The sequence below is a fragment of the Sturnus vulgaris genome, chromosome 5 (genome assembly GCF_052056855.1).
Source record: "Sturnus vulgaris isolate bStuVul1 chromosome 5, bStuVul1.hap1, whole genome shotgun sequence".
In the NCBI taxonomy this organism is placed as follows: domain Eukaryota; kingdom Metazoa; phylum Chordata; class Aves; order Passeriformes; family Sturnidae; genus Sturnus; species Sturnus vulgaris.
Genome location: NC_142247.1, coordinates 1,139,781 through 1,163,356, shown reverse-complemented (window position 1 = coordinate 1,163,356; position 23,576 = coordinate 1,139,781). Strand labels below are relative to the sequence as shown.

The 23,576-nt window shown below is 40.8% G+C and overlaps 1 protein-coding gene across 2 annotated transcripts in view; it reads left to right on the top strand.

Annotated features, from left to right (window-relative positions):
- PIK3C2G (phosphatidylinositol-4-phosphate 3-kinase catalytic subunit type 2 gamma) overlaps positions 1-23,576 on the top strand; it is a 187,720-nt gene that overhangs the window by 58,261 nt on the left and 105,883 nt on the right. For both annotated transcript variants that reach the window (XM_088164523.1, XM_088164524.1), the window contains exons 14-17: positions 2,860-2,974; positions 4,469-4,599; positions 11,182-11,370; positions 22,656-22,749. In XM_088164523.1, the coding sequence (XP_088020649.1) occupies positions 2,860-2,974; positions 4,469-4,599; positions 11,182-11,370; positions 22,656-22,749 (529 nt within the window). The remainder of the gene's footprint in view (positions 1-2,859; positions 2,975-4,468; positions 4,600-11,181; positions 11,371-22,655; positions 22,750-23,576) is intronic.

Here is a 23,576-nt window from a genome sequence, read left to right as displayed (position 1 = left end):
GTGACACAGAGATGGGTTTGTTACTGCTGAGCTGGGCTCACACAGAGCCAAAACCTTTTCTCCTTTTCATCCACCACACTGGCCAGGCTGGGAGGAGACACGGCCAGGACAGGTGACCCAAAGGGACCAGAGGGATATTCCAGACCATGGCACATCATTCCCAGGGTATAAAGTGAAGGGGACAAAGGAGAAAGAGCAGAGACATTTGGAGTGGTGGCTTTTGTCTTTTCAATCACTGTTACCTGTGATGGAGCCCTGCTCTTCTGGAGGTGACTGAACACCCATGGGAAGAAGTGAATTAATTCCTTGCTTTGCTTTGCTTTTCCTGCATGAATTTTGCTCTCCTGTTAAATTTTCTTTACCTCTGAGACGCCCATCTGCCCTCAAAGATTCTTCTTTGTCTTCCTGGACACATCTGTCACATCTGTTCTAGGTGTAAATGAGTTGAAATAAATAAGCTCAGGAATGGTCTCAAACACATCTACAGCACCTCTGAGGTCTATGCTACTTCTTATATTTGTCTACACAGGTTTCCCAGGAAAAAAAAAATCCACTGTATGTATTCTTTTTTAAAGGCCTCTATAGTTTTACAGCACAATATGAAAGTGATTAGCAGTAATGAGAGCTCAAAAGGGTAATTTAGTCTTCATGTTCATTTGTTCTCAGCTACTCCTCTGCCTTCTAACAAAAGTGCCAATTAGTTCCAATTATGATGTAAATCTTTGTCAACAAAGGATTAGTTGAAGAGATGCAACTCATTTATTAAAGGTCATCTGAGTACACATCACAGGAAAACCTCTTTGAATCACCATTGATCACTTCCTCATTCACATCAATTACCTAAATGAGAGAGACTTCATAGAACACAATTGCTTTCCTCCAAGTGCTGTCCTGTTCATATCACAGCTCCTTTTCTGCCTCCATTCCGCTGCAAATGCACCTACAGCTGCAAAAAAGCCAAAAAAAACTTCAGAAAATAACTGTCTTTAATCCTCCCGAGCTCTGTTCTAACAATAAAATAAAATAAAATGTCTGTGCTAACGACACAAACCACTTGAGAAGTGGAAAAGAAAAAATTAGTCCTGAATTAGGTTTATACTCATTTATGTTGACTATAAGAGTCACTTCATGGGAGTTCCTTAAATCTTCTTCAGACGACTTTAAGCCATTTATTTCAATTTGCAATTCAAAATATACTTTCTTTCCAGCAATGTTGCAAGCTCCTGCTGGGATCAAATAGTCCATCTGGTGTCTCTTGTACCTTTAGCATCTTCCTCTCAGGTGAAAGGCAGGCATTCAGCCCTCATTTACCTGGCTGGCTCTTTCTGCTGCAGTACCTAGTGATTCTCTCAGTTTTGACTGAACAGTGTTTAAAAAGATCTTAGTGGAAATTATTTGTCAGTACAAAAAGATTATGCTGAACATAATCAAATTTCTAACCTCACTACTCATTAAGATATTGACAAATTAAGGGGTAAGCCCGATGCATTATATCTTCCTTTATTCAGGTACTGCAATCTAAATTTGAGTTGGTTTGTTATGCTTAGAATTTCCACCTGAACTTTCTGATTTTATTCGAGTTCTCTAGACTGGATTATGCTGACCTGCCAAATCAGCCTGGCTTTCTTATCTGCTGGCCACATGCATGCCTGTCTTACTGATAACACTTCCTTGTAACTCTAGTGCTCAGGCTGGCACTTCAGACCATAACCTTTCATCTGCCCAAAAACTCTGTGGTACAAACTATCCCACTCAAACTTCTTTCAGCTCTTTGGAGACTCTCCTACCATCTTTCCCCCCTCCATAAAATCAGCAAGGATCCCTTATGGAGGCAGTAGATAACCGTGAGTTTCTCGTTTTTGTGGAGCAAATGTGCTGCCCTCCACCTTTCAGATTTGCCCTCAAAATTAAATCTTGAGACGGAGAATATTGTGTTATCCTTATTTTACACCTGGCTTCAAGGGCAGCCCCTGTCACACAAGGAGCCAGTGGTGAAGTGCAGAGCTGGCTCAGAGTGATTTTATTCCATGAACCCTGCAAATGCAGAGATGTTGAGAGGGATGCAGCCTCTCCTGGCTGAGCTGGATTGGTTCACACAAAGATAAAAGCTTTGCTCTGCTTTGTTCTGTGTTCCATGTGCTTTGGTGGCATCTCAGTGAAGCCTGTTGGAGTCAGTCAGTCAGGAATCTCTGATTTCTTCAGAGAGGAATCAGAGTGCAGGGATTGAATTAAAGCCTTTGGGTGGAATGAGTAAGTGAGCAGATGGAGTGAGCAAGTAAGTAAGTAAATGGAATAAGTTTTAAGTGCTTTTAGTGAGTAAAAGGTCTTAGATGCCTGAGAAGCAGTGCATGTTCTAGTGAAGGTTGAAAAACATGCTGGTGTTTCCTTAGAGGCTCCAAGAACCCGGCTTCAGACATAACAGAGTTAGAGTTCAGAATATTGCTGACATTTTTCAGTTGGAACAAGACAGGCCATGTATGTAGTTTATACACAGCCTGGTGTGCTAAGAAACCAGAATTGTAATAGGTTAAGGAGCAGTGCTCTGAGTTTGTGTCTCAGCTGGTTGGAAAGTTTCTATAAAAGAACATGCACTGGGGAGAGCTGGGGCTCTATGCCATTGCATTTTGCCACTGCTTTTGCCATTTGCTTTTATGCCATTGCTTTGACCATTGCTTTGCTTTGCTTTTGCCTTTAAGCCTGAGCTACTTCTATAATAAATAACTTTATAACAACTATCAGCTGCTTGGCATTTTGAAGAAAATAACCCAACAGCCGAGTGCCTGAGAGCACCCAGAGGTCCCAAACCTCACTTTGCCTGTTGCATGCAGCATCTCTCCCTGTTTTTTTTTTTTTTTTCAGGAGGCTCATCCACGGTTCCGTGCTGCTCAGCATGGCCCTGCACAGCCCAGTCCCCAGCGCAGTGAGCAGCCCTGGCATCTGCAGCACTGAGACACCAACCTCGCTCACCCTGCAGGTGAGACAGCCACGGAGCCAAGGCAGGCTTCTTGTGTCCTGGCAAAGTGCAAGGAAGAGAGGGGTGATCCCACCACCCACCCCCAAAATCCCAAATCCAAAAATGTGTTTCCATCACGGCCACTCATAGAAAAACATCAGCTTTGTCACCTTCCCAGGTTCACACAGCGACTGGGGATTCCAAGGGCAAAGCCAATTGTTTTCCTTATTAAAAATGCTAATGTGTGCTAGCAAATGAAATGTAAAAGGAGGTGATAGAGATAAACTGGCCTAAAAATAGCTTTGTTTGAACAGATGAGAAAATGGGGATTTTCCAGGCTGAGTTCAGTCAAAGACCGTGCCTTAAAATATCTCCCCCAATTAATAATTCAGGGAAGTTGAGGCAGTAAATGGCTGTTAATTTATATCTACTGATATAAACATGATTTCTCATTTTGTCCCCCCTCCATTTTCAGTTATTCCCAGCCATATCACAATTTGTGAACATGCTGGAAATGTTGTAAATAAATATTTTCATAGAAAATCTAGGCTTGGCTTGGAAGAGACCTTAAAGATCATTTAGTTTTGCAATGTGACTGAGTGTTTTATAGAGAATAAATTTGTTAGCTTTTAGAAGAGTGATGCATATCAAGTATTTTTATTAAAATGTAGATAGAGATATTTTGGTGTGCATTAATAGACCAAAGCTGGATGTAAATTGAGCTGAATTTTGAAGAACAATCTGAATTTTCAGATAAATCTACTCAGATTGTCAAATACCTCAAGCTTTGTAGTTTTGGTTGAATGTTTGTTTTCTCTGTATCTTAAAAAACATTATCCTTAATTTCTGACAGGCATGTGTAAGAATGGAAAATTTGTAGATGTTGTACAATATATTCATAAATTGAACATCAGGAATCTGATTTCTGCCTCTTACATTGACAAACTACACATCAGAAATAACTTTACTTTAAAAAAAAATGTAAAAATAATCTACTTTAATGAGTTTTCCATTTGAGAACCATCTCATAAAAAAAAAAAAAAGAGACAAAAAGCAAGAAATTGCTTTGAGCTCATGCAGTTCTAATAGAATTGTCATATGGGGGATGAAATTCTCCCAGGAATATTTGGTTCCACTGATTTCTGTGGATGGATTTATCAACAAAACACTGAAGTAACATATTGCATACAGTGAGCATCCTCAAATCATTATCCTCTTTTCTTTTTGTCATACTTTGTATTTTCCCCATACTTTGTATAATCCAAGATAACATTTATTGACACTTGGAGATTATACCTTGCTAAAACCCTTATTTTTTTTTCTTTCTTTCTTGTTTTTTTTCTTTTAATAAGGATCAACTTTCTTCTTTTTTTCATTGCTAAAATCTATTTTTTTTTCTTTCTTTTCTTGTTTGTTTGTTTTTTGTTGTTGTTGTTTGGTTTTGGTTTGGGCTTTTTTGTTTTTGTTTTGTTTTGGTTTGTTTGTTTGTTTGTTTTGGTTTTTTTTTAAATAAAGATCGACTTCCCAGAAACTGATTTGGAGTTCATTAAACCTGAAGCTGAAGAAAGAAGAGGTGATCTCGTGGAGCCAAGCCAAGAGTGCCTGCAGCACATTGCAAAGTTTTCACAGAAACATTCTCTCTTGCTGTAAGTTGTCCCAGCCTAACCCTGCTGGTCCTTGCTGGACCAGTCAATTGATCCAATTTGTTAAAAACAAAATTTTCCTCTGATAGAGCCTGGCCTGACTGATTTGAGAAATAACACTTGTAAATGGAAGAATAAATGACAGCAAGGGCTGCTAAGGCCCTGGAGGTGGCAGTGTATTTTACCAGCTGAGGAAAGGATTGTTTTTCCCTTTCTGTTACTCGAGCTTTTCATGTCTTTGAGGCAAGAAATTAATTTTTCCTTCAAAACCTGAGATTTTTCAGGTAATGCACTGCATCTGTATCAGCATCAGCAAGAGCACCTTGAGGTTCCAGGGAAATCTGCCTCCTTTAGTTATTAAACACACCCAGACAGAGCTGGGAAATGGGTTTTGGAAATCCTGCAAGGGAAGAAGTGTGGAAAGTTCAGCTTTCACACAAGGTGGACAAAGACAAAGTGGAACAAAGCACACTCTGAGCTGAGGAAGATCAGTATTCACACTCTGCTCTGGGAATGTTGTATTACCAATTAGGATTATGTACTGCATAAAATCATTTGGGGTATAATCAGAGTGGGATTTGGAGCACAGGTGCTCACAGAGAGCCATTATACTAATGGCAGTTAATTGTGTGAATTAATCCTCCAGCAAAGGTCAAAAGGTGCATTAGTTTTGCAATAACTAAATAACTTAATTCAGCACTCCCAGTGGGATATGATGTATCTGTTAAGAAGATTTTTCTGTGCTGATTTCTACATTGGTGGTCTGACCTCTTTTTTTTTAAATAATTTTTTTTTTTTTAAATAGGAGAGACAAGTTTTCTGTTGTATTTTATGTTTAACTCAACTTCTACAAAGATGAAATGTAAAATTCTTTTTATTAGCCATGGGATCTGTGGTTTGAGGTTTTGTTATTCTGTTTTAAACTGTGAATGGGATGTCAGTGTTTTATTATGAAGAGCCACGTGACAGTGAAATTTTCACCTGCAAAATATGCTTCAGAATGATTTAGGGAACTTCAAACCCAATGCCTGTGACCTCTGCTACCATGGCAAACTTGTGGTCTCAGGAAGAAGGAATCAGATCATTAAGAAATTAGCTAAGTCCAAAGTAATTTGTCAAGGAAGACAGCACGGGTCATTTCTCTGCTGCTTGAAACCTTGATGTCCATTTTTTTGGGATGCTGCATGGTTCTTGTCTTCAAGACTCAGTAGATGTGGAAAGTGTGCAGAGAGGACCAAGAAATACCATGAAAGGGTTTAAGCAGCTCTTGGACCAAGAGAAGCTAAAAAGGCTGAGACTGCAGTTTGGAGAGAAGACTAGAGGATGTCTGTGTATGTACAATTAATTTTTGTGAAATCATGACAGTGACAGACAAGGTAAATGCCTCGTTAAATCCTACAGAACTTAGGGGCATTCAATGAAAAAAGTAGGAAAGCAATTATCAACAAATGGAATAAATAAGTTCTTTAGGCAGTCAGTGGTGAGCTTTTAAAATCTGCTGTCACCAAGCTGTGAAGGCAGATGACAACAGCACCACATTCATGAAGGCTAAACTCAAATTCATGGCTCAGGAATAGGTTTTACAAAGGACCAGCAAAGGGGAGATGCTGTAACATCCAGAACACAAATATTTGGGTTCTGTGGGAATATGGAGGGAAGAGAGCACTGGAAGTCACCAGTTTGGAGTTAAGGCTGAGCTAAGTTCAGTCTCAGGTCCATGGAGGAAAAGCAATGGTCATGTCCTTTGTTTTTCCATATTTTGTTGTTTTCTGTTCTCCTATCTTACAGGCAAAGCTGGTCCAGTAAATGAATCCTCAAGGGGAAGGGTAACATATCTGGGGTGTGAATTAAGCAATTCCATTTTTTGGTGCTTTGTAATCCAGAGGAATCTGCCAGCCTGTAAATTTTGTTGTATCTGTATCAGAGGAATTCTTTTAACCTTTCTCATTCATGAGATACTTTCTCTTAAAAAATTGCAACATGTTTGTATCCCAGCACATTATTGCCATGATACATTAAGATTTCTCTTCTTTTTTTCCATATGTCAAGTAAAACAGGAATCTAGGCAGATTTTTAATGGCAGTATCACTCTGTGATGATGCTTCAGGCTTACAAGCCTCAAATATGACTTTGAAATAAGTGGGTGTCAGTGGTCAGAAGACACAAGAAACCTTTCTGTGTGTCAGGATCCCTCTGTTCATCCTGCTGAAAGGGGAGGGAATATGTGAATGGACAGAAAATTCTTAAAGGAATGATAGAAAAGGAAGAAAGAGTGGTTAAAACCAGGTTGTCTGCATGGTTGTCCCTGTTGGAAGTTGTTGAATCCAGCAGTGTTGTAAGTTCACAAACCTGGCAGCACAGCCAGGCAGATTCTGTTCCTGCCCTGTGCAGGATCAGGATCCAGGTCTGCTGCTGGAACAGATAAACACACAGATATATTTTTATATAAAGCATCAGGAAATGGATTGCCCCAGTAGCTGGACCCAGGTGTCCCTGCTGTCCCCAGCTGCTGACACCCAGACACAAAACCCCTCCAGGTGCTCAGCTGCTGGTGCCTGGCTGTGTCCCTGTCCCTGGCTGTGTCCCTGTCCCTGGCTGTGTCCCTGTCCCTGCCTGTGTCCCTGTGCCATGGCTGTGTCCCTGTCCCTGGCTGTGTCCCTGTCCCTGCCTGTGTCCCTGTGCCCTGGCTGTGTCCCTGTCCCTGCCTGTGTCCCTGTCCCTGGCTGTGTCCCTGTGCCATGGCTGTGTCCCTGTGCCATGGCTGTGTCCCTGTCCCTGCCTGTGTCCCTGTGCCCTGGCTGTGTCCCTGTCCCTGCCTGTGTCCCTGTCCCTGGCTGTGTCCCTGTGCCATGGCTGTGTCCCTGTGCCCTGGCTGTGTCCCTGTCCCTGCCTGTGTCCCTGTCCCTGGCTGTGTCCCTGTGCCGTGGCTGTGTCCCTGTGCCCTGGCTGTGTCCCTGTCCCTGGCTGTGTCCCTGTGCCATGGCTGTGTCCCTGTCCCTGGCTGTGTCCCTGTGCCCTGGCTGTGTCCCTGTGCCGTGGCTGTGTCCCTGTGCCATGGCTGTGTCCCTGTCCCTGGCTGTGTCCCTGTGCCCTGGCTGTGTCCCTGTCCCTGGCTGTGTCCCTGTCCCTGCCTGTGTCCCTGTGCCATGGCTGTGTCCCTGTCCCTGGCTGTGTCCCTGTCCCTGGCTGTGTTCCCCTGTGCCGTGGCTGTGTCCCTGTCCCTGGCTGTGTCCCTGTGCCATGGCTGTGTCCCTGTCCCTGGCTGTGTCCCTGTCCATGGCTGTGTTCCCCTGTGCCATGGCTGTCCCCCTGTCCCTGGCTGTGTCCCTGTGCCTGGCTGTGTCCCTGTGCCCTGGCTGTGTCCCTGTCCCTGGCTGTGTCCCCTGCTCCACCCACATGCCCTGCCCAGCTCAGACTCTTCCTCTTTGTGTCGGGGGCTCAGACCCCTGGTCCCCGTGGCCACCATCTCTTGGCTGTTGGCCAGTGAAGGTGCTGATGAGTGGGGCTGGAGGAAATGGATGCAGCCCCACTCTGATCCCTGGCATCACCACCCAGCAGAGCAGAGGGAGCCAAGAGCTCAGCAGGCACTGCCAGCTGCCCGGGCTGGCCCCTGCAGACATCTCAGGTGTCACTTTCTGATCCCTTCCCGGATGACTGTGTTTGAAACACAAGCCCCAAAATCTCTGTCCCTAGACGAGGGCTGCTCTTTGAGCTGTGTGTGTCCCCCTGAAGGGGTGGGACACTGCTCTGGAGCCAGGATCATGACAGTTCCTGCTTCTGCCATCTTCAATTCCTTCATCCATCATTTTCCTTCTGCTTTCCTGTTCCCTCTCTGCCAGCTTCCCTTTTCCTTTCTGCACTGACCTGGGGAGGATGTTTACCTGCAGAGGTCACAGAGTTCTGTAGTGAGGTGTGATCAGATCTGCTTCCACCTGGGGGAACAGTGGGAAAAGTCTTTTCTAGTCTGTCCATGGAAGAGAAACTTTAAAGTGAAAATCAGTGCTGGGGGACAGAAATTTGCATTTTCTACCTTTGCTGCTCTCTCCTCTTTTTGCCTTTTGTCTTGTTTTCCTTTAGTACTGAACGTGAACAACAAAATCAGATCAGAAGCTTTTAAACTCTTTTTTTGCTGTTTCTTCCTCCCACCAAAAAAAGTAGCACCAGCTAACAAAGCCTTCAGAGAAGCTGTTTTCTTTGTTTTGCTAAAGGGACTAATCAAATCCTGAACAGAAAACTACTGAATCATTTAGGTTTTCAGGTGTTTTGGTTTAATTAACGTTAAGCAGAAGGCTTTTAATATATATCTCATATGGTGGGAAATTTAGATACACCACTACCAAAAAACCATAAACTTAACTTTTATTTAAAAAAAAAGGCTTAAATAGCATCTTAACCCTATTGACACAGAGATGCTCTTAATTGCATAACAATCTTCAGATCCTACATGTATGCAGAATATTTTTACCATCTTAAATGTCTTATTTCATGTTTATATAAACTTTTGTTACGACTAAGACAGTTCAAATCAAAACTTAAGACTCTCCTGCCCCACCCACCCTTTCATTTCATCTCTGATCTTTAAAGCATGTAAAGAGAAAATGGCATTGCCTCTGAGTAAAGGCAGAGGGAGGAATCTGTTATTTAGAAAACATGATACAAGGATTGATTTCTTATCTCCCTTCACAAGCTCACTAGAAGCTTTAGCTGCTTTAATCTCAACAACAGATTGTCTGGGTTGGAGGATGCTGTTTGAAATCTCTGCCTAAAGTTATCATTTTAAAGAAGTCCTTTAGCTGAGCTGTCCTGCAGAATGTCATCCAAATGTATAAAATAACCAGGCAGGCAGGGAAGTTTTAGGGCGACTTTGATCTCTTTTTCTGAGTGTGACTTTTTCACACGGATCACAAAGGCATCATCTCTCTCTCTCTGTGGTCACAGAAAACACGCTGGGAATTGTGGAGTTGTTTCTTGAAGCCCTTGCCACGATGATGCTTTTCCTGAACGGGTTGCTGAAAGTCAGGATTGGTGTCACAATTAAGTTCATCTTCATTTATGAACTTCTTGTCCCAAAGGCAAGAAATTAATTCACTCGGGAAAAAACACACCCAGCTCTGTGCTGCTGCTCTCTGTTCCTAAACACTTGGTAATTCAGAATTGCAAAGGAAAAAAAAAGTTCTCAAGTGCCTACAGAGCCAAAGGAACTCATTTCTATGAGCTGAGAATGACACAATCCTGACAGAGTGGGGATAAGATTTTTTTTTTTTTTTTTTTTTGGCTAAGAATGTCCCAAAACGTTGCAAACAGAAGGAAGACAACCCTGGAAAGAATGTAAACGCTTGGAGTTTGAGCCCTGTTTACACATCTGGATAATTAAATGCTTGTCTGGAAGCAAACTATTTATTTACTGCCTTCAACTAAATCCCTCACACCTCATTCTGAAATATTTAAGTTTGTTTAAAGTCACAGTTGTGTTATGCTATTAACTAGATTCATCACCAGCCTGGTCAAATCTAACCAAGAAAATCAATGTTCTTCCTGATTTGAGTAATTATTTGTATGAACTGGGGATCAGTTTGCTCTTTCAGAGTTTGCTTTTCAAGGCTCTGATATCAAATTAAGGTTATTGTCTGAGCTTGTCTCTCCAGGGAAATTTATTTTCCTGTTTTCTGATGTGTCAAAACCTGAGATTTAATATGCACGAGGCAAAGACATCCGAATTGTTGACAAATCAGATGCTATAAGGCAGAAATTATTCTGAGGCATTTCTCACCGTGGTGAAATATGGTGTGATGACTGATCATTTTATCAACATGACATTTAGATATCTAATATCTCTGTGAGGAGTCTGGTATATCTTTTTTTATTATTATTATTTTTAATTTTTTTTTTCTGTAAGTACAGTAAAACACGGCAAACTAGATTTTTCAAATAAATCTAGAAGTTCCTGGGAGTTTTTCTTCCCTTTTCCAAACTCATATCAGCACTAGGGGTAATCACACTCTGCATGTGTGTGCCTGTGCTCATGTTTTTGTCTATGGGCATAGATGTGCCTAAACATTATTGTAAAAGCAGATATGTTAAAAATAGACACACCTTCATTAAAAAGTCAAAGCAAGGGCAGGAATGAAAGCTGTGACTCGCAGTGTTGTGTATCTAGTTAGGAAAGTTAATTTGTAGGGGACAGATGTAACAATCATTTAGCCAGTGACAGCTGTACCATCTTTGTCAAAAAAAAATATTAAAAAATCCAACCAGTAAAAACAAACAAATAAACATCAACAATAGAGACAGCAGAGAGGAAAAGTGAAAGTGCTTGGAATGTGAAATACTCATATATATATATATATATGTGTGTGTGTGTCTTTTGACACTTCATTTTTATATGACCTGAGGCTGACACATCTAGAATATAAATATCACTTTTCTTATAAAGGCTGGTCTGCAGAAAATGCTCTCCTACCCCAAGGAAAACATGCACTTAGCTGAAAAGCAATGCACTGGGTGACTCTGTACTATAAACTTTGGTGCTACACAAAGCTTCGGGTGCTTTTAATTTCAAGCTGCATTTCTAATCTTCTTTTGCAGCCTCTCAGAGCAGCAGAGAAGGATCCTGTGGTTCTCTCGCTCCTCCTGCAATAGCCAGAGCTGCTCCCTGCCCCTGGTGCTGGGCAGTGCACCCAGCTGGGACAGCACCACCGTGTCAGAAATGCACACCCTGCTGAGGAAATGGACATTTTCTCACCCTCTAGAGGCACTGGGGCTGCTGACTTTCAGGTAAGGGGAGCTCTCCCAAGCAGGAAATGAGGATGAAGAGCAGGATCACATCCTGCTTAATTCACTGTCCAGGTTTGGTTCGCTGGATTTTGGTTTTGGTGCCTTTTTTTTTGTTGTTTTGTTATTGGTTTGGTGCTTTTGTTTCTCTCTGGGTCAAAGTGAAAATGGAGCTGCAGCTCTTGTGATGACCTCGAGTGTGCCAGCCCCGCCTTCCTGGCTGAGAAGGTTTTCTGTTTCTCAGGAAAATGACAAGAGAATTTCATTCCCTGGAACAGATTCAGGCAGTTTCTGGTAACAGGTGATCAGTTACATCCTCAGCACTTACACATCTCCATAACCCCAAAGTGCTGTGCAGACACGAGGTGAATACTGGGAGATAAGGAGGGCTGGGATGTGTCTCTAGATTATACAATAATCTGTGTAAATCCACACAGCCCCACGTGTAACCTGGCTTTCTCAAGCACATTGGGTGAAACTTTGAAATCAGTTGAAGAAATTCTGTGGTGGTGCCTTGTGTTCCACGCCCTCTCCTTGCACTGGGAGCTGATTTTTTGTCAGGACACTTTACTGATGGGGAGATATTCCTACCCATGATGTGCCAGAGATGTCAGGGGACAGAGCCTGTGTCAGCAGCTACATTCCCAACAAAAACTTGGGAGGCATTCTGCATTAAGTGACCTGTAAAAAATTACACCTGCAGATGAAATGATTGAGCAAATTTGTTTTATCAAGCCGTTGCTTGTCTTGGGTAAGCACAAGCTGCACCAGTTTTGCAATCTCAGTTTCATGCTGTACCTTGGGAAAAAAAATAAACCTCCTTGGGAAATGCACTGTGACTTGATACAACTTACTGCCATATAATTAAAAATAGTTATTTAATAATCTAAATCTGATTATTTTCTCTGGATGCAATTTCCTAAGAATACTTGTATCCCAGGTTTCTATCTGAACTATCAGCAGTTTCACATGTCTTTTTTATGTGAAGTGGGAATGCAGTGGAAGCAAAGATCCTGACAGATCAGATTCTGGAGCATAACATTGTTATTTATCATTATTAAATGATTAGGATCCAATTCTAATTTATCAAAGATCCATGTAGAAATGAGTATATGGACAGTGTGTTGTCTTCCAGCCTTCAGAGGAGAAAGAGAAGGTGGTTGGGTTTGTCAGAGCATGCCAGGCTTTTAGATCAGACCTTTTGCCTGATTTTATTTCTGTGTCTGGGTGGCATTTCTGCAAGGGAAGAGCTCGAATGTTCTTTGAAGATGCAGCTCTGCAGGAGGGTGTGGTGCAGAGTTTCAGTTCTTTCAGGTGCTTCAGGGAATATTTCCTATTGCCCAGCCTGTCCCCCAACTTCTCAGCCTGCATGGGTGTGCAGTGTGCCCAGTGTTCATTGTGGCTGCACAAAGATTGCTGGCAGGGAAAAGAGAAAATGTCACCCCTTTGTGCCTCTTGTGCCACCATGGGGAGTGGCTGGCACCTGCAGCTGTGCCAAAGAACAAGAACTTCTGATCAGGATCTTAGATGGTTTGTCCCTTTAGTTTCTCACAGAAGATAACATCAATCCAGATGTTTTGCTTCATGGTAACACTGCAGAAAGAAGTTCTGGATCACAGAACAAATCCTCTTAAGGAAAAAACAATCTGTCCTTCTCATAGCCACAATATTTTGTTGGTGCATGAACAACCTTCAGAAACACAGAGATTACACTTCCTAAAGATGCCTGCTTTCAAAAATGTCTGGGTCGCTGATTTAAGTGCGGAGACACATGGATGTATGCAAATTGAGAGAGTGGGCTGAAGGAGAGGAGTACTTTCCATATAAATGGATTTCTGAAGTTTCTTCTCTTACTTCTCTATTTCTCAGTTTTCTATCATTTTGAAAGAAGTACAGTAACACTGGCTAGGGTCCAACCTTACTTCCCCCTTCCCCTCACTGACTTTGGATCACAGGCTCTTTAACTGAGCTGGTTTTGAACATTCATTCAACTCTATCCTGTTTTATGTTTGGCATTGACAACTCATCAACTCAGTTCCTCACTTCTATCATGCACGAAACAGCTCTCTGATTTCTTGTGATTGCTAAGACACGGCTGAAAGATCCAAGTTCATATAAAACATGAGCAGAATATAAAATAAATGCTCTTCACATATTCATGTCTATTTTAAGGACTTGTGTTACCATCACTATCAAACCATGGGCAAGGAAAATGAATTAGAGCTGATCTTTGTCTACAAGTATTGCTGACAGGAGCAACTGCACTGAATGAGCCCAAAATTCAATGTAGTGCATCCTCTCTGCAGTGGTGACCAACAACAGCCAGGGAACACAGTGAAAATGGGCCAAACATGGTGACACTGCTTCTTCTCTCCCAGCTTTCAGTCATCTGCAGCTCAGACACTTCCTCAGCATTCTTTTCTTGTTGCAAGAGCCCTCTTGATTTTTTTTTTTCCTAAATTAAAGTTGATTCTGCATAAATATTCAGCTTACAGTAGATCCTAAAGCAAGGAGATCTGCAGCTTAGCTCTGTGCTGTGTTATTTCTGTGCACCACAATTTATCAATACCATAAAAGAGACCAAGAGTTTCCAGTCACTCCAGATTGTGGATGCTTTCTTTGGTGGAACTTCAGTTTGCAGTGTCTTTAGGAGAACCTGAATCTGTGCTGCAGGTATGTGCTCACTCTTTACAAAAGGTTCTTAAAACCATTTCTGGAAGCCTTGGCTTGGGAACTGAACTATCCTTCTTCCCAGAGCAAAAAAAAAAAAAAAGCAGCATGTGTCCTGATGATTAACCTCCACCAGCCATTAGTGAGGACAGAGAAATGAAAACCACTGGAGAGGTTTTCTCACAGCCTGGGATAGAAGGCAGCAGCACAGAGTTTAGGGAGAGGTGTCACAGCCACCAGATCAAGCCCCATTATCAGGAATCTGAACTGGATTTGCAGCTTTCTGCAATTTCTGATTGTTTTGTTCACCCCACAGTTAAACATGCCCTTTAACAGATGTTTCTTGTTCTTTGAGTGTCTCTCTTATGCTCTTCCACTTTGCAGGCAAGCCTTAAGGCAGGCAAATGATGGCATGCAGTGCATTTATACAGTGGAAAGGAAGAACTTTCACAAATGGAAAACACAATCATGGCACATTTCACTGATAAATTCACTTGCACCCTTGAATCCAGTATTCAGACCAAGTGCATTGATTCTTAGAGCCTTAGAAGCCAATGCTTACAAAAAGGAATTTAAAGAACCATTAATGTTTCTTTAATCAATAAAGATGTGATGGAGAGGATGGGAGGGGGAAGTGTAGAAAAAGATTTTACGCTCTTACCTCTAATTTCAGGGAAGGATGGTTATAATCTGTTGCCTGAAATATAAAATTATCCTTAAGGCAGAATTTTAGAGATGGTCCCTCCTACTCAGAGCAGCTTCTTGGTGCCCTGTGCATTTTGCTGTTGGTTTTGCTTATTGAATCTGGTAAAAAGCCAAGCTTTAGTGAGTTAGAATTTCTCTTGCTGCATGCACATTGCATGGCACAGTAGCCAGGGAAATAACCCCAGTACACTCATTTACTGAGAGAATTTCCTCATGACAGAAAGAAGCCAAAGCAGGGTTGGCAGTGCCATCATTTATGATGTCTTGCTAGCAGGCCAATGGTTTGTGTATGTTTAGAACAACCATAACTGGGAATTTTTAGTCAGGTTATCTTGCTATTCAAGTTACTGCAAAGGAAAGTCCAAGAATATTCATTAATCAAACCAGCAAATGTCTTCAGGTTCTTTTTTGTTGTTGTTGGTTTGGTTTGGTTTTTGTTTTCTGGGTTTTTTTCTGGGTTGGTTTGGTTTTTTGTTTGGTTTTTTTTTTTTGGTTGGTTGGTTGGTTGTTTTTTTTTTCCTGGCCTATTTGAGTGCACTTGCAGCCCTGTGAGGTTTCATGGCTGAGAAGGAGGAAATTGACCTAGAATCAGGAAATAACCATGGAAGGTGTGTCTTTTTTCCAGCTCAGTGCATGGCTGCAACCATTTTGAAGAGAAAACTTTCTGAAGTATCTTGTGGAGATGCCTGCTAGGCTTAAAGATTTTCCTAGAAAAACTCCCTGCTGAATTCTAATTCCTTCAGGGCACAGGAAAGGACATTCCTTTAAAGCCATGATCCAAATCAGGGGTGTCAGACCCAGTTTTGGTTTTAGTGTCCCTCAGCCTGTGGCTGTCACTGCATTATTCTTGATTCTCACTTTATGTAGCAGAGTGGCTGTTGCATTTCAGAGGTTCAGGTATCCAACCAGCAATCACAATAAAATGTGATACCCTGAAGACAGATTTTGTTCTTACACCTTTGAAAGCCAAACAGATTTAGAATTGTTGAATCAGATTGGGATTGTTTGAGTAAAAGGAGAATTGAAGATGTTCCCTTGGAGCTCACCATGGAATTCCCAGCAGAGTATTCATAAACCAGGTAGGGGTAGAGCACACCTTGCCTGTTTGCATCCTGTGCCTTGGCTGTGGGTGTGCATCGATATGGGCAGCAAACACAGGCTTGGGCAGAGAAATAAGATAAGGACAATTAATTTGATTCTTTGATGTACAGAACACAGTACTGATAAAGCTTTAAAACTGCTTGTGCTTAATATAAATAAATTTAGTGATAACTGCAATGGAGATGTATGCAGTGCTAGATCAGACAAGTCTTTTTAAGCAGTGGCATGTGATAATTTTTTTTTTTATTTTTAACTGCTTTTAACCATTTTTAGCTTTCTTGGCAATAAATATGGAGGTTCTACAGCAGAATGCTGTGGTAGGACAAATAGAAAACTATGTAGAATGTTGCATGCTTTCTGTGCATAAATGTACATTCTAGTCAGGAAGCTTAATCTAAATAATCATGTTTTCCAGGGTTTAATCTTTAGTTTTAATGTAACAGAGAAGTTGGTCTCCAGGGTGGGAAGAACCTTCTAGATCATACAAGTTTCAAATGGAAACTTCTTCTTGTTAACTTCTTCCTACTCTTGTCCTAGGATATGGTTCACCATATGGTCTCCATGACATCTTAAACTTATTCTTAGTTGTTTCAGTCAGAATTTCTCGTAGAAAATCTCTGTGAGCATCACTGAAAGTATATTTTCTGTGAGTAAATTTAACAGATCTATCTGCCAATCAATCACCCAAAGCAAAAGCCAGTGGATGGGACCTGGCCTTTGCAATGTGTGGGGTTGGGAAGGATTCACCTGATGGCTCACAGTGAGGAGTGAATTTTCTCTTTAAAAAAAAAAAAAAAAAATTATGAAAATGCAGTGTCCTTTTTACTGATGGCATTTGTTATCTTTCTGTAATTTCCTTTAGTTCTTACCATTTTCTAACCTTCATCAGCTCACACGGTGTTTTATTTAGAAGCCCTCAAAGGAATGAAAAAATCACAAAGAGAAATCTGCAAGCTAAAACTATACCTTAATCATTATTCTAGTAGTTTCTTCCCTCTTCCTCTCCAACTGTTCTTAAAATACTTACACTGCCTCACAAAACTTCCCTGTCTGTTCTTTTCAACCTTTCTTCCATCCTTTCTCTCCTGGCCCATTGCATCCACCCATGCCATGATATCCTGCACCACTCAAAGGGTTTTTTGTTTTCAGCTGGAATCCTCGTTCCAATGGGTTTGTTAGTTCAGGTTTCCTTGTTTCTGCCAGACTGAATGACATGAATTTCATGGACTGAAGCTTTTCTTTATTGAAAATGCAACAGAACTTAAAATGGGAAGGGAAATGCAGAAATAAATGGTATGATACAAGGCTCTAGCTTAAAAGAAGGCCTGTGAAAGGCTCCATTGTTCTCCTCAGAGATCAAAATGTGCCAGAAAATGTAGAGAACTGAGCAGCTTCACTTACCTGACAAATGTATTCCAGCACTGGGCTGTTTGAGGCAGCACAATAAAATTAAAACAGTGAAACTGTTAGACATGAAATGCACATCTATTCCTCATTTACAGTCAGCTCACCACTGGCAGATGCTGAAATCTCAGGAGAATTTCACAGATCCACAGGGCACCTCAGCAGTGCTGAGATTTCTGTGTGAATCTGATTTAGCTGAAAGGTAAATGCCTGGCTACCTGTACAAAAAAAATCAGAGACTGAAAGCTGTCCTTATTTCTAAACCAAATTTCAATCTGTGCTCATCCAGCTCGTAATTCAACTTTTAGAAAAACATCTTAAAGTCTCAAGGGGGATGTGATAATCTGCTGGGAAGTTAAAAAAATGGGTGGCTGTCAGTCACTGGCATCGTGCAGAGAGGGAAGAACAAAACTGCAGAAAGGGTGTTGAGTTTAAATGGGTGAGGGTTTAATGAGAGGAAAAGAATTTCATAACTTATGGAGAATCCAAATGGTGAGACAAGCTGAGAAGGGGACCTGCAGGTGTGACAGGTGACTGAGGACTAAACCCAACAACTATAATTTACATATTGTTTCTATTTTTTTTTGGTGGAACCTGTGGTGTTTCTAATATGTGCTAACCTGGAACAAATATGTAAGAAGCCATGGCTGTGGAATACTCATTTCCCTAAGAGAGAACAATTAAATTGGCCAGAAGAAAAAAGCTGCAAGATAATACAGTGCAGCCAGGCAAATGAATGGGGAACACCTTGGCTCTAGTCACAGACACCAGAACCACAAATCAGTGAAGAATTTATTGACCAATAGGTTGTTCATGGAGGGGAAAAAAACAAAAGGAAAAACAAAATAAAATAAACAAATGAACAACGAAAAAAACACAAAAAAAACCAAACAACAAAAAAAGAAAAAAAAAAGAAAGAAAAAATCACACAACAACAAAAAAACTTTGAGTAGAAACCTAAACCTGGATGACACTTAGCATTTAGAAACTGCAATAAAAGAATCTTACAAGCATTGTTAAGATATTTCATTTTAAGCTGGGGTTCTTTTAGTTAAATTCTCAGCTGTTTTGATGACAGGGAAGAGGAATTCTCAAAGTTCCTGCCTTTCTGAATTCACAGTCAGAGGCCACATGTCAGCAATTCTGTCAGTTCAAATCCTTCCAGAAATTGATGTAGACAGGCTGTGCTCCAGATGAGCTCCTCGTTCTGAGGAGTGTCCCCTTCAAGGCTGGAATATTGAATTTGTTGTGATAGAGTTGTCTCCCTTCTCCACTTTTAGAGTTTTCAGCTTGTGTAAATAAATAATTGCATATTCATTGCAGCAAGCCCTGGAAATCAGCTCTTCTCTAATATCCAGACTATAAAGCTCTTTTTTTTTAAGCCTGAAGTGATTTCTCTTGCATTGAATTAGAGTAAAAAAAAAATAGTTATTTTTTCCTCTAATCAAGACTAATTTATGGATTACTAAAATCATATTTGATACAACTCAAACATTTGCAAGATTATTCACTGGGAAAAACCCAAAAAACCCTTCCAGCCCTAATTAAGTACCAGACTAGAAGATGGTATCGTTTACAGGCATGTGAAGGGATTTTTTAACTCAGATCTGCTTCTAAACCATTCCCTTTTATTGGCTTCTAGCAAATAATCTGGTGTATGCAAGTGTAAATAGCACAAGCAATATTAGTGGAGTTCATCAGAGTCTGCTGTGACTCCAGTGTTTCTGAGATTGTTAAATGTTTGCTCAAATACAAATGGAAGGGGGAAAACAAATGGAATTATAAACACAAATTCAATATTGTATCCGTGGCCCTGAACAACATTGAAATTCAAAAAGAGCAACGGCTATTACATGTAGGGATTAAAAAATTCTCAGGTAATTGAAAAATGTGCTAATTACCCATTCTGTTCAAAAGACTGAACTAAGCCTCAAGCTGACCTCAAGATTTACAAGCTGAAGGGAACAGTTTAGTCACTAAAACCAACAAATTACCAAAATCTGATTTCAAAAGAATGACAAGAGCCATATTTCCTGAAGCAAAGTGCCCTGCAGATATTTCCCCACTGTGCCTGTCATTGCTCTAATCACATCTTCTGGGAACTTAGACATAGCCCTGCTTTTTTGTCTTACATCAAATCAACTCTAAATAAATCAAATGTTAGCTGCTGAATTTTCTGGAAAGTTTGGGATTAAAATAATTTTCTCGTTCTTTGTGTAGCTGGAACAAAAATATAGGATTTTGTCTCCTCATAGCATGGCGTGTTCAGATCTTGGCTGCTGTAAGGACAAGCTGTAACTGAGTAATAACATTTTTCTGTCTCACCCTGTGCCTGTGTATTTTCACTGCTCAGTAGCCTGTTGAACCAGGCAAGAAGAGGAAGGGAAAAACTCATTTCCATATTATCTGCACATGCTTGCACACAACCCTTTGCAGCAACTGCATAATTAGAAAATAAGATGATATGGAAAGATTTTTTTATTTTTTTTAAAAAATATGTAGTCCTCCTTCAAATATGTTTTGTTCTAAATAGCTATGTGAATATTAAAGTGACAACTTCTCATTCCTAATAGGTTGCCTGGAATAAATAAGTGAAAAAATAAGCCTTGCAAAAGATCTAATTTGGACCCAGGATGATAATTTATTTATAATGCATTCCTCCTCTCCCCATCGAGGCTCTCTTGGCAGTATACAAAGAATTATAAACCATATTAGAAATGTCACTAAATGTGTGCCTTAACAGACAAACAAATAGTAAAACCAGACCTGAGCCACATTGCTAAAGGCTGCTGGAAAGTGTTACAGGTTGCAGCTGGTTGCAGCCTTGAAAACCATTTTTATCAAGTACAACTTTTCACCTTTTTTTTTTTTTTTTTTTTTTTTTTTAATTTAAATCAAAATATCCTCGTTTTTATTAGATGGCCTCTAGTTAATTCTGGGATCAAAGTGTACATGCTGTTCTGCTTCAGCTGGTTTTATTGAACTCAGAAGCTCAAGATTGAAGCAGCAGGTGCCATTAAACTGCTGAGCACTTTGCTTTCCCATTTATCTCTTTTTATCTTGAGAGCAACAAGTGCTCATTGCTGCAAATACGGCCCTGCCTCCTCTGTTTCCCCTGGGATTTTTATTCCTGCATTATTGGCAGAAGGTGCTGGCTGGGAGGGTGTGAAGAGAGCAGCCTGGTTTGTGCTGAGCTCCTGGAGCAGTGGCACTGGTGGCCTGTGCCATCTCCTGCCATGCTTGAAGGCTCTGATTTCAAAGGACTTTCCTCGGGGTGAATGGACAGAACAACCCTTATCCTTTAGTCATCTTTTCTTTTTTTGTGTGTGTGTGCCAAATCAAAGATCTTTCCCAATAGCCCAGCAGAGGATGGGGATTCACTGATTTTTTTGGGGCAGGTGCTCACCCTCAGGGAGCTGGATCAAAGCCCAGCAGCTCATCTGAGCACTGTGGTGCTGTTTGACATTTCTTTATTTGACATTTCTTTGTTTGATATTTGACATTTCTGCCCCTTCTGGCAACCCTGGTGACTGAAAGGTCTCCAGGACCGTTTCCAGTTTGCTGCAGGTGGAGACAGAAAATCCCCTTGGGATGGCAGAGGACAACCTGCAAGTACTGACACACAAATAAGGGTGACACCATGCAGTATCACTTTTTATCTTCTTTTTCTTTCTCGGGATTAAGAGCTCAAGAGACTGAATTTTGTGTTTGGAATCAGATGTTTATTAATTCTTATCTCTATTACAGTGAGTGCTACAGCACTTCAAGCTATAAAACTAAAAATGGAGCTGGATCTCTCTCTCTACAAGGCCCTTTAAGGACCAACTGTCCAATTAAAAACTAACACCTAAATTATTTTTACTTTTAACCCAATAACCAGCCACCCATGACCCACAGTGTGGATTTTTCCATCCAATTAAACAAGATCCCACCCAGACCCATGAAGAAGAAAGAAACCCCTGCCCTAAAACCTTCACCTTGCTCTCCATATATTGCTGTATTCCAAAACCTCAAATTCTCACTTTTCCACCATGTGGCATTACACACTTCTAGTCAAACTACACACCAGTGATTCCAGCTCTGTCATTCAGTTTTGGGAGCCTTTTGCACAGCCTCGGGTCAAAAGCAATGTTTTATTGAGTGTCAGCACAGAAAGGCCAAAACTCTCAATATCCAGGGTTCCCACAGTGTAGCAGATGTGCACAGAAGAGCACATCTGCTCCTTTCCTTTTTAAGGCAGAACTACAGCAAATCGGCCACATTTGAACCAATCTAGGCAACTTTTGTGCGTGTGAAATTCTCTGTGTAGAATTTTATGAATAAAATCATAGAATTATGGAGGTTGGGAAAGACATCTGAGATCCAAACTTTAATGATCAATTTCGCAGAAATTGCAATGTCACAACTGCAAAATGTGAAAAGGCAGAAATGATTTTTATATTTTCAAAAGAAGTTCTTAAAGTATTGTACTTTGCCTTTCAAATATTAAAAGAGACACTGTATACTTTTCTCTTAGAAGAGAGAAAATGTTCTGTTAAGAGTCAGTTTAGTTCAATCGGGTTACATCAAAATTTCATTCTCTTTAAAGAAAAATGTTTTTACCATCTATATTATCCACCCTTCTTTTTCTGCAAAATCGCTGCTGCCACACCATATTTTCCTCTTTTACCATTTTTATGATGAGAGCTCCATCACAAAACCCATACCAGGCTACAGCCACCCTGGTTTCAGCCAGAATTAGTTGAGAATGTCATTTATGCTGAGTTCTCAAATGTCTGTTTCACTGACTTGGAGCCTTTCTGGGGAAGGTGTTCATTTTTTTTTTTTTTTTTTAACCAAATTTCACAAAGTAAAATCCTAAAAATACCCAACCCGTGTTTTCAATTTCAAAAATGCTTTTGTTTAAAAAGTATTTTGGATTGTGTTATGACAGAAAACAGAAGAGCTGATTTGGGAGTAAATTATCTGAAATGAACCCTTTTTGTATGGGAAATTTCAAGCTTTTGTGTTGCTGCTCAGAACAAAAGAAGTCTTCAAGTGACTGTTAAAAGTTCACTCGGCTCAGAAATTTCCTATTTCAGGTAAGAAAGAGCAGCAAGAGATCTGTAATTTGCTTCATATTTTGGGAAATTGCAGTATGTGGTAGTTCAGATTCAAAAAGGTATTTGAAAATCAGGTTTTTGGCGTTTCTTTTCCCCCCTGTGTTGCACTGTAACAGTCAATCCAATTAAGTCATCTGTGCTGTGTTTCTTGTTACAATAAAGCAAATTAATTGATTTTTTTTTTCTTTTTCCCCCCTGTTCCATTTTGAGAGTAAATCAGTTTTTCTTACATCTTCTATCAGGGAGAGCTCAGGAGAGTTGCAGTGCTCTGGTAGCTCTTAATGATATCTATTTATTTTGCTCTAGTTTTGCAGACCAAGATATTCGCAGGGCAGCAGTCCAGCAAATAGAAAATGTGTCAAATGATGAATTGTTGGAATACCTCCCACAGCTGGTGCAGGTAAGGAGGAAATTGATAGCCAAGGAAGTCTTCAGTCCAGATCAATAACTTCATTAAATACTTTTGATGCTCTCAGGTTGGTTAAGATATTGCAAGAGGAACGAGTAAATCTTGTCAATGGATGCAATGAGTGCCTTAAAAACGGGGCTGGGGGAGAGATTTTCCAACTCAGAGAATGGAATTGTTTGGGAATTCTGATTGGGCTTTCATGTAGAACACGTGAAGGTACTTTCAAGTAAGAAAAAAAAGTTAAAAAGTGCATCTGAACAAGAGAAATTCTGCTCAGGTGTCAGGGCTTCATTGCAGTCGAGGAAGGAAATGCTGTTGCCACAAATCACTGGGTTTTTAATAGACCACTGTCCTGGTTTAGAACAAATTTGGGAGGAAACCTCTGAATGAGGTCCCTCTGGAAAAAAAGGAAAAAAATTCGAGAGAAGCTGGAAAAAAAGAAGAAAAAGTCACCCCAAGTCAACCAAGAAACCACTGTCAGCACAGACTAAAGTGGACATTTGGGTGTGGAATTGTCTCTTTAGAGATACACACTGCATTTCACTGGGAATTAATGTTCTGCAAGTTAATCAGTGCTTCCAAAGCCCCTGGTGACTGGATAGATGCTGTGCTGGGGCTGAGCAGGAACTTTGGAAATCTCCATCCCCTCACCTCCCAGCACTGCGTTTGTGATATCTGCTTATCTACATAGATATGCATTTGTGAATTTATTCATGTAATCCCCCTGCTGTGAGGCAGCAGAACCTTCACAGCTTTACAGCATCCACAGACTCCTGTGCCCTGTCACCTTCACAGCTTCTGTGCTAAAATAAGTTTAT